The 16,327-nt window shown below is 36.3% G+C and overlaps 1 protein-coding gene across 1 annotated transcript in view; it reads left to right on the top strand.

The window, feature by feature from the left end:
* Positions 1-16,327, top strand: part of ZPBP (zona pellucida binding protein) — a 32,442-nt gene that overhangs the window by 3,435 nt on the left and 12,680 nt on the right. The window contains exons 2-4 of the mRNA XM_052788186.1: positions 5,300-5,425; positions 13,824-13,967; positions 15,834-16,052. Coding sequence (XP_052644146.1) covers positions 5,300-5,425; positions 13,824-13,967; positions 15,834-16,052 — 489 coding nt within the window. The remainder of the gene's footprint in view (positions 1-5,299; positions 5,426-13,823; positions 13,968-15,833; positions 16,053-16,327) is intronic.

Genomic DNA, 16,327 nt, shown 5'->3' with positions numbered 1-16,327 from the left:
CTATATTGCTTCCACTTTTTCTAATTCTTTTTAAATAAACAGTTCAAGAGCTCCATCTTCGGGTTTAAGTTATTATTGTAAAAAATATTACTTTCCTTTTGCATTAATTAAGTAGTGCCTAAACATCCTATAAAGTTATGTATATCTGCTCATACCTTGTCAGTTTGCACTGCTTAACTTTTCTAGATGCATTTCTTCAGTTGCCTTTTGATAAACTTTGAATACTTTCTGTATAAGATTGTTGTTTTCAGTTTTTCTCTCATGAATTTATTTGGTTTTGGTGGATTATGTTTTTCCTTTCCAATTATGGTCCATAAATCAACTTGACAGTTCATAAAATATTTATTGACCATGTGGACAGTTAACAGTGGCAGAAGGAATTTTAAAACAGGCAGGCTTTCAGGTAGGTTTTATAATTTGCTGTGAACTAGTATGCTGTTATTAAAATCAAAGCACATGTTGATTTTTGTCAATGGAGAATCTGATCATGTTCTTTTGGGAGCTGAATTTTAGTGAAAAATTAGTTTTATTTCTGACAGTGCAGCAGAATTCTAAAAGACTTAACATAAATATTCCAGTGAGAAAATTTTAATCCATTTTGTTTTTCAATAAAAGTCCTCCAATCCTTTTAGGAGGTCTTTGGGGCAAATGAAGTTATTTGAAATATTTTGCTCCTCAAATGAAGTTGTGGAAGTGGTACATAGGGAAGACATATTGTGAAGTAAATTAAACTGTTAATCACAGAAATCCATCATATATGAGACTACTCTTATGATTATCTTAGTTTTTTTTTTTTTCTCAAGCAAGGTTTTATTTCTTCCTACTTTCTAGGTATTTTCAGTGGTGTACTCTGCTTACATTCTGAAATTACAAGTACAGGCAGTTCGTTTAACTTACTGTTATTATCTTGTTCTGATAGCTGGAGAATCTTCCCTGCTTATGTTTTCCATAACAACACTGTAGAGAAGTACAGTTACCATTTGTATAATAGATGGGGTGAATTGATGATTTCCCATTATTGCTCGAAACAAGATAAATCAAAAAGCTGGGACTCGACCCCATGTCTCTCATTGCCCCCAACAAATGCCTTAATCTATAACCAGTTTACCAGAGTATTTATTTTTGCTTTTAGTTTTTGAACATTGAACCTAAGTTAGCAACAAGCACCGATCTGGTGCCACATAATTATTTAGCCCATCTTCATAAGATAATTGCTACTGATGGTATGTTTGGTATTTTATTGCTGTCTTTTGTATTCAAAACTTTCTATTCCTTTGTAATTTACTTTCTTTCCCAGATTCCCCAAAAGAATTAGAAATCACAAGCATATCTTAACTCCCAGTAACCTATGTTCTTTCCAAGCAGGAGGTGGAGACAAAGAACACAAAATGTTGAGAGGTCTCATAGCTGCTGCTATCTTTCTGCTGGCTTCAGTTCTGTATCTCTGGAAACTCTGTAAAAGATACTCAGATCTGATTTGTACTAGAATGCCCACCTGAAAGATACTTCAGTTTTCTTTCAGAAGCCTTGTATGTCTTGCAAAGCTTTGCAATCTTTACGAACATGTTCTAAATTTCTATTTAAAATAGAAGAAAGGCAAATTAAAATATCCATAAAATACCTTATATTTCATTTCATGTGGAAATTAAGAAAATCACAATCATGACAGAACCTAAGTTCATTGCTTCATTAATGGTCAGCATGTGTGTTGATTGACATCCCGACTGAGGGTATCACAAGAATGCAGCTAAATTTTAAACTCATTTTGGACAGTGCCCATCCCCATTTTCCCCATTATGGACAATCTTAATTTAAAATGTGACAGTTCTTTTGTAAAACACTAATATATTTAAATCTAAACTTAAGTGCTGTTTAGAATAAGGGTGCTTTTTCTGGTATTGGGCCTTTGCCTTGGTTTTTGTTGCCTTAATGAGAGTCATGCGTTGTTTAAGACATTAGGCAGATATGAACTTAATATCCATTGAAGAACAAGTCTATAAAGGGTGTAGATTAACCTAAAGTATGCTGCTTGCTTTTTCAGATAAATTAAATAGTTGTATTAATGTCACTGTTTTATCTTTTAACAGTTCAACCGTCAAAGAGATTTTTCAGAAGTGCAGGGCCAAGACACAGTAGCTTAAAAATAGTGGGATCTGTCATACTTCCAGGTATTTTTCTTTAAACATAATGTACAGATCTTAGTGAAAATACTGTTTTTACCAAGAAAAGGCCCCTCTTTATCATATCCCTTGTTGTTGAATTGTTTTAAATGGTTTTAAGTGGTTTAATTAACTGCAGTTCTGTACTGACTTATGTATACTTAATAGGCCATCCCACAGAATGTATTTCTGTCACTGGAATTTATTTTTTATAGATTTTTTTATTCTTACTCAATTTTTATGAAACTGAGATAATTCTTTTCTGTAACTGTTACAACAATAACAGCGTTCTGTGTACTCTTCCACCTGCCTGTAGGACTCTTGCTTGGAAATACTGCTTTCTTCCACTGTAGGTATTCTGACTTCATCTTACTTGTTATGTACACATAACCTGAAGCTTGAATTTTATGTTATATTCTACAACAAAAATTAAGAAGAGTTAAGAATTAATTGTTTTCTAAGTTAAATCCATCTAACTCCAGAATATATTATTACCCCTTTCTTTTCTCATGAAGCTAAACAATTACTGGAAAATCTGAAAATTAAATTAAAGACCAGGCTGTTCCTCATTTGCCATATATTTACTCATGTTGCTTTTTCTCTAAATGCACATTGCTAGCTTGATTTTGGTAATATTCTTCCCCATAGTTTTTTCCGTGTGTGTTTTCCAGTAACAGCTTTACTAGTAGCATATTTAGGAGTGATACTTCTGTTGTTTGGGGGAAAGCTAAGAGACAACATTTTTTGACTTTTTTTTGGTACAGATTCTTAGACGTATCAATTTTTGTCCAGAGGTGAAACAGTTCTGGGAAACAATTTGTTTTTAAAGGTTTCTCTTAGTATTTTATCTTATAATGCTATTTAATGTTAAATAATGGCTCTGAGTGGTCTAAAGTTTCATCCTATTAGTGTACTTTTTTCCTCTTCTGATTCTGACTCATGTCTGTAAACATGGCTGCTACTTGAATGGCTGAAGGCAATTTGAAAGTTAGAAGGTGAGATTAAAATGTTTTATCCCAACTCTGTTTCTAAATATTTCAGTATTAATAAAGAATGTTCCCACCTTCTCTGGGACAGACCGTTGTAAGTATACTAGATTTGGCTCCAGTGTTCTTTTGAGATGCTGGGCAACATCTTTATTTTGAGGGTCTTTTTTCCCCAAAATTTGGTTAAATACAATCCTGCACTTTTAAAATCCTGCAGTTTTAAAATACCTGACATAAATGTTCTTTTTTGGATCTCTATATAAGGTAAATATTTTTATAATGAAGAGAATATGAACAAATAAGAAAAACAGCAAAGAACTTTAATTAAAAGAGTAAGACTTTACTTGGAAAGCAAGAAGAATAAGGTTATACCTGGTAGATATTTTTTCAACCATTATTTTCTATCAGATACCCTTCTGTATCCTATGATACATGCTTACAAAACTGTCGTGGAAGTTTAAAGTGGTGGAACAGAATTTACCATCTTGGCAGGTTTTAATAATAGTGACACCATAATTTTGTTACTTTTTGTTATGGAGATGTAATTTTTTTTTTCATATTGCTGTAAGACAGAACAAAGTGACCTTGAGGAAATAAAAAACAAAATGTGAAGTGGGAGAGATAAGCAATGTACGCAATTTTGCCCCAGTAGACGACTACTAAAGCCAGTTGGTTAGTAAATTTTGAAAAAAAGTATTAAGGATTTGCAATGGAAAAAGACTATAATCATATTGGCAATTGCACTAACATGTAGAATTCATATTAATTTTCATGCTTCAGGGTTAAAAACTGAAACACCACCTGTAAATGACATTTATTTCCATGATATACTACCGTACAATTGAAAATAGATACTTTGCTGTTTTCTGCAGTATAAGCTACTGTAAAAAACTGTTTATTAGCTGGGATGGACATATATACTGATCTTAAGACTATCAAAATTCTGAAGCTATTCTTATGTATTAAATGTTATATCTAAGTCTTTATTCTGTTTAAACAACTTAATACTGTAATGTGAATGTAAGTGGCTTTTCATTTTTTAATGAAAGCAAAAAATCATACTTGGAGAGGAGAGAAAACTCTGGTGGCATTACCGCCAGTTGCCATAATGGAAAAGTGAAAACTTTTCTAAGCATTAATCCTTTCCTGCAACAAATACTTAAACTGTTTTCCACTTGCAGGGAATCTGAAATAGCCAATGGTGAGATAACATTGTGGTCATTTGCTTATTTGATTCAGTTTTAATTATTAGTCAGATTCTCCAAATCACAAGTGTTGTAGTAGCTGTAATGTTTTATATTAGTTGTAGCTTTTCAGTGGCATTAGAGTAGCCTTATACAGAGCATGGTATATTCAAGTTTAGACCTCACTAGAGCTTAAATACCTAGCATCCCATGCTTCTGAAGAGGACAAATACTTTGCAGAATGTCAGTGGGAAGGAAAATAAAACAAAATGTACACACTGAAATCCTGCATATTATGGAATTGATTATGACTATACGAGTTGTAGTTTTTAGAAACAATTGAAGATCTAGAAGCACCTATATGTTACAAATCGCATACAAGATGTGCACACCTGCTTTACTGTGGGAAAAGGCTTAAGTAAATCCTTATCTTACTCAGTTCGCTTCCTATCTCATTATCTCTGAATTAAACAAGAGGTAGCTCACCATTTAGTGAGCTACAACACTAAACCCGTTTTAAGCAAGTACATTGTGCACTGGTAAAAGGCAATTGCTAATAGAATGGAGACAGCAAGCTTTTAAGTCTGAGTATCATGGACCAGCATACTGCAAATACACTCTCTCCACGTGTGTGTTGGACATCAGTTGAGACAGAACGCTTCAGAAGCCTGTGTTTGTGAGAACCTGCTAAATGACATAATCCATTCAGGAGGATGTTACAGTGCACTGGGTTCATGTTTACACAACCAGATAAGCCTAGAATGAGGAAGAACTCTCTTAATTTTATTTTCTGGAGAAAACAAACCTGCTGTCTATTTGGTATTTCATTTTGATGGTAGAGATAACAGAACCAGTCCGAAAATTAGAACTCCATTCAAGATCGTTGTTGAACCACTGTCTTGAAATTTATGTAGCTCACTGTTAGGATACCATTGATTAATACTTGATGCTAATGATCTTTTTTTTTCAGTCAAAGTTTATGTCAAGCTGAATCACAACAGTCCACGTATTTTATGTCTGACAAATCATCTGCGAAACTTAGAACTGATTGATCCAATATTCCAGTGGAATGGACCAGGTGGTGGTCTTTCTTCAGGTAAGGATTTATTTTCTTATATGTCCCCCTGCACACTCTGCTCTTCTTCCCTGCTCCCCCCAAAAGCAACATGAAGGTTATAAAGGTGGGAATGTAAATGGAGAAGTAACTGAGGATACATTTTGAGTGTTTGCATGTATATCATATAAATTAACTTTCACTTTTCCGAGAGAAAGGGGTGGGATAACCAAACTAAAACACATTTTCAGGTCTCTGTAGACAATGGTGCCATCTCTAAAGAGTGCTAGATGGAGCAGGGCTTGTTGGATGGAACAGAGGCTGAGGATGACATTCTTTGCGGCACTGAGAGACAGCTGGGTGCATTCTGCAAGGACAGAATAATAGGATGATGGGTGGTGTGATCTAGCCCAACTGCCTGCTCAGTGACAGGCTACCTTCAGATATGAACTTGCTCAGGGCCTTGACCACTTGAGTTTGGGGAATCTCTTGTCTGTCCTTGGAGATTTTATGTCTTTTCTGTGCAACCTGTTCCACTTTTTTTCTTATTTTCAATCATAATTTCCCTTATTGTGACTTGTCATCATTGCTGCTTGTCCTTTTGTGGTGCACCTCTTAAAAGTACGGGTTGTTCTTCCCTGTATCTCCCCTTAGGTAGTGAAGGACTGCAATTCCCTCCTTAGAATTTTCTAGGGTAAAAATCCTAATTTCCTTTGCCTCTTTTTCTATGCTTTAACTCCCTAATCATCGCAGAAACCTTCTTGTTGACTTGTTCCAGTTTGTTAGTATCTGTCTTGTACTGAGGAGTCAAAACAGGGCACAGTGTTCTAGAGTGCCCAAATGAGTGCCAAGTAGGGAGAGAATAAGCACTTCATTTGACCTGCTGGATATACCATTGCTAACGCAGCCCAGTATACAGTTAGCCTTCACTGCTGCAAAAGTGTGCTCCTGATTCATATTCAGTTTTAAATCCACCAGGACTCCCAGGTACTTTTTTGCAGGGCTGCTCCCAGGTCATCTGGTCCCCAGCAGCATATGTTGCTGCTCTTATTCTGTCCCAGGTGAAGGACTTTGCATTTGTCACTGTTGGACTTCATCAGGTTTCTAGCAGACTGTCTCTCTAGTCGTGCAAGGTCCCACTGAATGGCAGCAATGTCCTGTCGTGTATCAGCTCTCCCGCCAATTTGATGTCTTTTGCATACTGGACAAGAAGGCATTCAGTCCTGTGGTGTAGGTCACTGGTAAAGATGTTAAGCAGTTCTGGTGCTTTTATCAGCCCTGAGGAAAGCCCTTCATAACTGTCTGCTAGGTAGACCAATCTTCAAAATTATGATGCAGACAGTTTTTCACCCATCTTGTATTCCCCTCATCTAGTCCATATGTCCATAGTTGGGCTACAAGGATGTGATGAAGTACCATATTGAAATCCTTGCTAAAGACTTTCAGTGTATATGACATCCACTGCTTTCCCTTCATCCTCAGAGGCAGTCATTTAATTCCAGAAGACACTCAGGCTGATCAGCCATGATTTGCCAATGGCAAATTGATGCTGCCTTTTCTCAATCGCTGTCTTGTCATTCAAGCATCTGGAGTCACTTCAAGCAGTTCTATCATCTTTGCAGGGCCTGAGGTGAGGATGGCTGAACTGTGTTTCCCTGGGTCTTCTTCCTTGCCTGTTTTAGGATGGATGTATTTTTGGGGTCTTTCTGGTCACTGGGGACCTCATCACTATCAAAACAGACAACGGTCATTAATTAGCTCACTCAGCATCTTCAGATGCATCTCATTCTGGTCTATAAACTTGTATATGTCCAGCTCACTTAAGCAAGTCCCTAACACTACACTTCTCTCTCCCTGTAGCATCTCCTCTAAACTCTGGTACAGATTGGGGCAGGGCTGGCAAGAAGACCTTGCTAGGAATGAGTGAAACAAAGGCGGCGTTGTGTGTCTCTAGTGTTTTCAATGTCATTTTGTCACTAGGTCAGTCAGCCCCATTCAGCCTGGGGCCAACATTTTTATTGCCCTTCCTCAATTGCATGTGTTTCTATTGGCCCATCACATCATATCTTTATCAATGATTTAGACAAGGGGATCGAGTGCACCCTCAGTAAGTTTGCTGATGACACCAAGTTGGGAGGGAGGGTTGATCTGCTGGAGGGTAGGAAGGGTCTACAGAGGGATCTGGACAGGCTGGATCGATGGGCTGAGGCCAATTGTATGAGGTTCAACAAGGCCGAGTGCCGGGTCCTGCACTTGGGTCACAACAACCCCACGCAGCGCTACAGGCTTGGGGAAGAGTGGCTGGAAAGCTGCCCGGCGGAGAAAGACCTGGGGGTGCTGGTTGACAGCCAGCTGGATATGAGCCAGCAGTGTGCCCAGGTGGCCAAGAAGGCCAACGGCATCCTGGCCTGTATCAGAAATAGTGTGGCCAGCAGGAGCAGGGAGGTGATTGTTCCCCTGTACTGGGCACTGGTGAGGCCGCACCTCGAGTACTGTGTTCAGTTTTGGGCCCCTCACTACAGGAAAGACATGGAGGGGCTGGAGCGTGTCCAGAGAAGGGCAACGAAGCTGGTGAGGGGCCTGGAGCACAAGTCTTCTGAGGAGCGGCTGAGGGAACTGGGGCTGTTTAGTCTGGAGAAAAGGAGGCTGAGGGGAGACCTTATCGCTCTCTACAACTACCTGAAAGGAGGGTGCAGTGAGGTGGGTGCTGGTCTCTTCTGTCAGGTGCCTGGAGATAGGACGAGAGGAAATGGCCTCAAGTTGCGGCAGGGGAGGTTTAGATTGGATATTAGGAAAAATTTTTTTACTGAGAGGGTTGTCAGACATTGGAATTGGCTGCCCAGGGAAGTGGTTGAGTCACCATCCCTGGGGTTATTCAAAAAGCACATAGACAAGGTACTCCTTAACGTGGTTTAGTGGGCATGGATGATGGTTGGACTCAATTATCTTGAAGGTCTTTTTCAACCTAAATGATTCTATGGTTCTATGATCCCTTGCCAGTTTCAACTTCTGGTTAATCTGCTCATGGAGGATTTAAACATTCTTTTTCAGAAAGATGCTTCTAATGAAATCATTGTCCTAATCTGTTAGTATGGCATGAGATACCCAAGTCATTGTTTCTGCATGGAGTATGTTGGGCTACTTCTACTTACGTTATTTTTCTCACATAATAAGGATTGCTTATCTTTCCAAGTCTGAGCAGGGAACCCGAGTTCTGTTTTTTGTTTCCTTTCATGTATGTCTCATTTACCCTTTACTGTAATTTCATTTTTAAAAAGAACAATAAGCATTGTGATGAATTTGTAAACCTGTTTAATCTCTTATTTTAGTTTACAATTTAGATTACGAACAATTCATCCTGAGCTTAATCTGATCAGACAGAGGACAACCTTCTGATTCACAATTAACAAAAATTGCCTGTTTTGCTCCTCTGGCTTCTGTTTACTCAAACTGCAGTTTCAACAGTGTAGAACAGAAAACCATTGAGACCTCAGACTTCTTCCAGTTGACAGGTTTAAATCTCTTCAGGCAGATTGCTTCAGATTGCAAGTTGCTATGCCAACCTTGGTTCAGTAGCAAAAAAGCTATGGTGGCAGGGGTTCTCGGCACTTCGGCAACTTCAGGTGTACTAGAACCAGCAGCAAGTGGACAAAACCCATTTCAGTAAGAGAAGAAAACTTGTGTTTTCCTGACATGACTTTTAGAGGGATGAGAGAGGTTTTAGAAAAATTATTTTTAAAAAGCAGTAATGAGAGGACTTGAGCTTCAGCCACCACAATTTTGGGTAAATACCACAAAGATGTCTTAGTCTCCTAGGGCTGTTGTGACATTATTTTTTTTCGACTCAAAGAAAGTATAAACAGACAAAAAGCTAAGGTTTCTAGCTCATGAAATGTTTGCTGTATAAAAGAATTTGATCACTTGGCCTCCTTTTAGAATGGGCGTAATCCTCTCCAAGTGGTAAAAATTATCTGGGGTTTGGTGTCACTAGTTAAGTCTTCTAACATCTGTCATAGCAAGTCTCCCTAACAGTGGGAAACTAGGATTCATAAACCTTGCTTCATAGATTATTTCATACTTTTTCAGTGTGGTTGTAGGAGAGAAAAGAAGAGAATCCTTTCAGTGGAAATGTAGAACTGTGAATTGAGTTTTAGGAAAGTCTAACAAAATACTGCTTTTTGGAATGCTTCAAAATAAATGCAATTATTTAAGCATAAAATCTCTAGGAAGAGAGCCTATCTTTCATTGTACTATCTGTCACAGTTAGAAAAATCAGATTCTCTTTCAGGCACACCAGCCCTTGACACACAACCCAAGAAGGTGTTTTGTGCCCCAAAAGTCTGTCTAGTTATATACATCAAACATCATGACTACAGTAAAACCTCACAAAGAGCAGTAAACACTTTTCTTTCTGTAGCCATTAAAAAACAGTTCTGGTTTTTTGACAAGCAGCTTTGTTCACAGATAATTCCAGTCCACTTACATGCAGTTGAAAGAGTAATGAAAAATTAAATACTGCACAAAATGTAATTTAAAATCATTACAACTTTAAAATTAGCCAATCATTTTTCCTCACTTAGTATACTGACTCTTTTGTACTAAGATCTGGAAATGGTACTTTGAAGTTTTTAAACAGCTGTTGGGCTGGTTGGGAATAAGAGGTTTTCAAAATATACTTTAAGTGGAGGATAAAATCTTCAAAATAATTGCTTCTTATATTCTGGATCTTAAAGTTTTATGGCATAAACCAGCATTTTTTATGGTGTTCTGAACAGCTAAATAGAACAGAAAAGAGAAAGCATTTCAATCTTTATTTCCAAATGTAAACATTGGAATAGGCCTGTTCTAGTTTGGTGAAGATGAACATAGGAATTTGGAATTACAGGAAAGTTACTGCTTTTCATACACACTGCCACCTAATATATGCATAGAAGGAGTATTTGTGTCAGAAGACGGTTACTGTCCTTTCATAGGACTGAAAAGTGTACTATAGTTATATAAAACAAAGCAACTGACAAATAACCTGCACTCAACCTCTCAACTACAAGCTAAACCCCAGATATTCTAAAACCTACTATTGGTATATCAAACAGCTCTTCTGTGGAGAGGGAAGGAAAGAGAATCTGAAGAAATATGAAGCTGCTTTTAGTAGATGTGTGTATCTGTATACTCACGCTATCCTTATAACCGATAAATGACTTATACATGTGTCCTGAGAGACTGTCAGAGTCCTGTCTGGACTACAAAACAGAGTATGTTTCATTCCTAAGCAGCTTTTCAGGTGAACTCAAGTTTATTATATACCGTGTTAGCTTTTGTTTCTGTACATGTATAATTAATCACTGAATTTACCTATTTGGACATATTTAGATATTGCATATTTGAATTTGAACATGCTCAGTAGTTTAATATGAAGATTAGAATTTATGATCTGGATTGATAGCTGTTTCTAAATGTCTGAAAAATCTGTTTCTGAAAAGCCCATTGGCCTGATTCTGCTGTCATTTACTTTTGTTTTTAATATATAATTTCAAAATACAGAAGTTGCTTTACTGTAAAACTGGTCTGAATAAGAGGTGGGGTGGGAGGATGGGAAGTTACCTTCTTTTTTTGCACTGAAAGAACTGGAAGAAGAATCAATCTGTTGGTTTTAAGTTTAGTAAACAGAAAAACGAAATATCAGAACACTTAGTTTTAAATTTAATTATACAAGGGTACAGAAACTTAAGGGATTTAGTCTCTGTAATGTAATTCTCACAGGAATAGCTGTTTTGCATCCTTCTAATTCCTGAGGATCCTGGAAAATGGTCTAGCTTCCTCTCTTAGCATGAATTAAAAAAACTTCTGTTTTAAATCATGCCAGTTTTCACTGACTCCAGGGAACCTCTGAACTTGATCACATTGCTTTTTGTCCATCATGCATGTGAAATGCCTCCTATGTAATAGAGGCATATTAAATCATATCATGTAATTCACATCACAAAATGTGATGTGAAATCCTGCTCACCTGTCTTACTGAACCTGCTGCAGATGAATAACATGGAAAAAATATTAGATTTAAGAAAAGGGTGGATAGCTTAATAACTTTTAAAATTTTGTTTTAAAGCTAACCGTCTGTTTTGTGAACCCAAACTTATCTGAGTAGGCAGTATTGATTCAGATAATCCCATGGAGCGAGGCATTTTAAGTGTGGTTTCTTTTATAACACTAGGGGAAAAAAAAAACCCAAAACAACATAACAGGCTCTTGATTTCATGATCCAAAAGGAGATTCTTTACACACAGACATACCATTAAAATAATTAATGGTTACTATGTAAAAATTCTGATCTTTTCTGGTATATGAACCATTCATTATTCAAGGTAGGATAAAATTCTATAATAAAGTGACTCAGTCCTTCAGAAGAACACTTTACTTTTCTGTTTCTGCTAACGTACTTTCAAAAAATATTTGTGACCAGATCTCTTCACTGGATTTCCAAGTTTTGTCTTTTGCAGACTTGTTGTCATCTTTGCAGTTCAGTAATGCATTTTGTAAGTATAGCAAAGCTGTCTGTGATATATATTATAGGTGCTCTGGCTATCCAGTCAAGTAACGGTGGTGATGCTTTTGGCCCACACAGGGCTGTTGCATATGCCAAAGATCAGAACCATAGTTCTTAAATCTATGCTGTTTTTCTGACAATATTAATCCGATAGCTATTCCAGCATACAGTAGCAAATGACATTCTAGTTTATAGACTTAGCATCCTGAGTAGTTCATCATCAGATTAAAAACCTCTTCATCATCCAAAAAATGAGACAGTGTGCCGTTAATGTGAGAGCCTAGGCTGATACAGAATCCCAAACCATTCTTGTCAAAGAATTTGCACTTTGTCTTTTTGATAGTACTCTTTTACCAGCACTTGATTTTTTTTTTTTAAACACAGTGATATATATGACAAAATTAAGTTAATTAAAAGCTTAAATGGTTTCTTGAGGAACTAAGTTGTGCTACACCTTCCTGCCAAGTATGTAAAAAGATGCACTTCAATCAGGCTATTTTTTTCCCCCAATATCTTTCTTAGAATCACATACCAGGAAAATCAGCATGCATCTACAGTAACATGTTAGTTTGAATAGGAGTGTGACTTTGAACTGAATTGCTTCATTGTACCCACTTACCACATTCTGTTTGGATCATGCTCTGGTCTTTGAGTGCACAAAGTGGATTCATTTTGGATGAAGCTAATTGGAAAGGTTTGCTTTGAGAAATAATGCGTGCTTGACCTGTAAAACCAGATTAGGACTGGTCTGAAGTAAAAGCCCTAAGATGTGTGTAGTATAGATTTCATGTCCTTAGCATCAATTTTTTTCAGTCTAAAAATATGCTGCTTTTGCACCACACCAATTGTCTAAGCTTCCATCATCTACATAAAAGGTCTAAATTATTTAGGATGTTAAAAATTTTTTTTTTGGCATCTGAAAATGGAAACAAAAATCCATTCTCAAAATATTTTATCAAAGTGAGTATTTTACCTTGAAATCTATTACAATTGACTCTAATCTAGTGGTTCCCGTGGTTTCCTTTGACAGCAGGATGGGCTGCATGTTACTATTTGAGAAACCATATCTATATTGTTACTGCCTGAGGACTTTTCAAGTCAGGAAAGGAGTCATCAACTGTCATCATGTAACCCCCATGCAGGCTACATGGGACAACTCTATGGCTCATTATCAGTGCCCAAATCTGACCTTAAGCAGTTCTTTCCTTTCTCTTTAAAAACCTAGTTAAAGAGCCATGCTCATGATTTGTCCTTTGAAGTAGGATCCTACTTCCTCTCTGCCTTGAACTGAAGACTTGTGTTAAGACTTTGGCCACCGTAACAATGCATATCTTTCCATACAGAAGGATTATTTTACCATCCTAAACATACATGATTCTTATTTTGGCATACACATATAATTTTTGTGGATGGTCTGTTATATAGTACTTGCTTAACTTGAACTTTCTGTCTTGCCTACTTTGAAGTTTACTGCTTGTTAAACACCACCAGCAGCTAATTCATGAGGCAGTTCCTGAAGACTGAAAGGTTAGTAGTCAGTTTGACTATATAGAGGTATAAAAAGAGATTATTTGCTCCCTTTGTCCTTTTTTTCTGGGAGTTCTTTGCTCTTAGAAGTGTTATTGGAGAGAACAATAGATGTCTGAGATCAAATAAAAACAGGTTTCTAGGACTGCTTTGTCAACCAATACTTAAAAATACAGCAGCAATAAGGCATATTTGTGTAATGTTGACCTGAGTAACACTCAGTCAGCTTCAGTTTCCGAGTCCTATGCCTTCAGCTGAATCCATAATATTATTTTGTGCACAGCTTAAAAGTAAATAACCATTTGGACCCTTACTTTCTGCACTTTCTCATGACGACAACTAAATTTATTTCATTATTGTCTTTACTAGAAAATAGCAGTGTGCAAATATCACCAACAGGAACTTTAATATTGAGACACTTCAACCTGAGTGGAGTTTACACTTGTTCCATTGTTTATAAGCTAACAGCAATGCAACCTGATAAAAACCTCATAATAAAATATCTTATTTATGGTAAGTTACCAATCCAGGTAAATGTGTTGTTGCCTTGAAGAAGTTTTATTTTTTAAAATATGTGTTGCTATTTTAAAATAAGTAGGCTTATTTAGAATTTAATTTGCAGAGACAAAGACGTTCTGTTTCTCTGGGAAATTGTTTTTAATATTAGTTGCTACCAGGCAGTTCATTTAATGTCATTTACAGAGCCTTAAATGAAGCTCAGTGGCTGACTGAGGAACTTATGAATACAGTTCTTTTTAAAAAAGAAACATAAAACATAATGAAATGTAAAAAATTGAATAGGCAGTAATCCTTAATAACATTAAAATGGTATAATTTTAAACTGAATTATTCTTTGAGATTAATTTAGCACAGCCATATAGATTTATTTCACACATATTAATGCCGTAATTATTGCCTGATTGTGGTTTTTTAAGTACCTATCATTTAATGATGTAATATTTGTAGCTTATTCTTTCCTATTCTGATTACATTTCCTTCTGTCAGCAGGTAAAAAGTCTTTGATAAAGTGAAAGATTGTAAAAGCAACGTCATTTATTCATTACTAGCTCTCCTTTTCTTCTTTAAAGGATATTTTATTCTTGTGGAGATGTAGGCAAGAGCTCCTATTGCCTTCAGCAGGAACTATGTCTGATCTTGAATTTAAAATGCATACCAGTGCTCATTTAGAAACATCGTAGAGCACAATAACATAAATTAACCTCTGATGTAAATTAATTTTACTTTGGCACAGCAGCCTTCATACAGAATAACCATGACTTTTAGCAGCTGGCTTGCTTGACAGAACTGGAAAGGAAAAAGTTTCTTTTAAACAGTTTTGATGGAAAAGGTTACAGTTTTCAGTAATGCAGACATATCCTTCAATAAGAATCAAATCTGAATGTTAACATACAAAATTCAAGCTTCATACATACATAAAAAAAAATCAGGAATATGCAGCAGCAAGGGAAAAGAAATGGGGAAGGCAAAAGCAAGGTAGAGGATCTAATGAGCTGTCTTGATTGGGTACCATATTTTGGATGTTCTGCTGCTTCTTTCAGCTGGTTTGGTTTCTATTCCTTCGTTCTTTCTTCCCTGCCACCCCCTTCTCATTTCTGTGATTATACCCACACCATGACCCCTGTTCTTCATTCTTTTATTCCTATTTTCTATTTAACATTGTGCTCTGTTGATCTGCAGAGTAGAGTGGTTATCGTGAAATAACTAGAAACACGCATTTTATGCTACATTGGTGTATTTGTAGAAGATGCCCAGGTGTGCATTTAGCTTTACTGTAAAGGTGAAATAGCTGATCCATCCATAAAAGTAAATTTCATATCTATATGGAAGCTTTTTCAGTTACTTCTGCTCACAGAGTAGGAATTCCTGTTCATCTTAACTAGTTCATCTTATATTGATCTCTGGGGAAGAGGATTCAGTTTTTAAGCCCTTTAAAATACTTCTGTGATAGTTGACTAAAAAATATGTAACATACTACTGTAACTGGCCATAATTTGTGAGATGAAATATTGTGCCACCTACTAAAGGGTATTTTGTATGCTTCTTAACCTTAGCGTTCATATTCTTCATCCCTTTATGGTAATCTCCTGTTGGTTTAAAAATTTTAAAATTACAATAATAAAGAGTAAGACTTACTGACGGATACAAGTAAGAATGTTGACTTGTAAAAATCTCTTAGGTGTTTCCAACTGGCCCAGCATACACTATTTTATCATTAAAAATTCTCTGGGGGTACAAAATAGGTTTTGTTTATAAACTAAGGATTTAAATTGGCAATTTTATTTTCTAATATACAAATTACTTTTCTTCTTTTTACTTCATATATGTTCCTCATCATCTTTTGACATTTTTTTCCTGCAGCTTATTCTGATCCTAAAAATTACTATGAGTTCACAGCCCAGTATCACACAGGCCCCTGCAACAGTTCTCGTAACACTTCTTTTGAGAAAGCATTGCTTCAGATACTAAGCAAACTTGTTGCTGAACTTTCTTGTGAGGTTACATTAATTAAGTCAGAATGCCATCATGTAAAAATGCAGAGAGGAGGTCTACAGAATGAAATCTTCTTTACATTTTCAGGTAAAAATCCACTTTGAAGAACGGTTAGAATTTTTATAGTTAATGGAATGTATTTACTGCTTATAAAGTTTCTTGATTGGAAAAATGCTTCAAAGTATTGCATGTGAAATTCATGTCAATAGCAAAAATATGGTTGATCTACTCAAAAGTGTGTATTTTACATTATTTCAGAAGAGCTTCAGAACATTTTATAGCTGTGGATAGATCAATATATTTTTAATTTTGTATCATAAAACATTATCGTGTCCCTTGTTGCACACTAACACAGGAAGGAA

The sequence above is a fragment of the Harpia harpyja genome, chromosome 5 (genome assembly GCF_026419915.1).
Source record: "Harpia harpyja isolate bHarHar1 chromosome 5, bHarHar1 primary haplotype, whole genome shotgun sequence".
Lineage (NCBI taxonomy): Eukaryota > Metazoa > Chordata > Aves > Accipitriformes > Accipitridae > Harpia > Harpia harpyja.
This window is presented reverse-complemented; position numbering and strand designations above follow the sequence as displayed.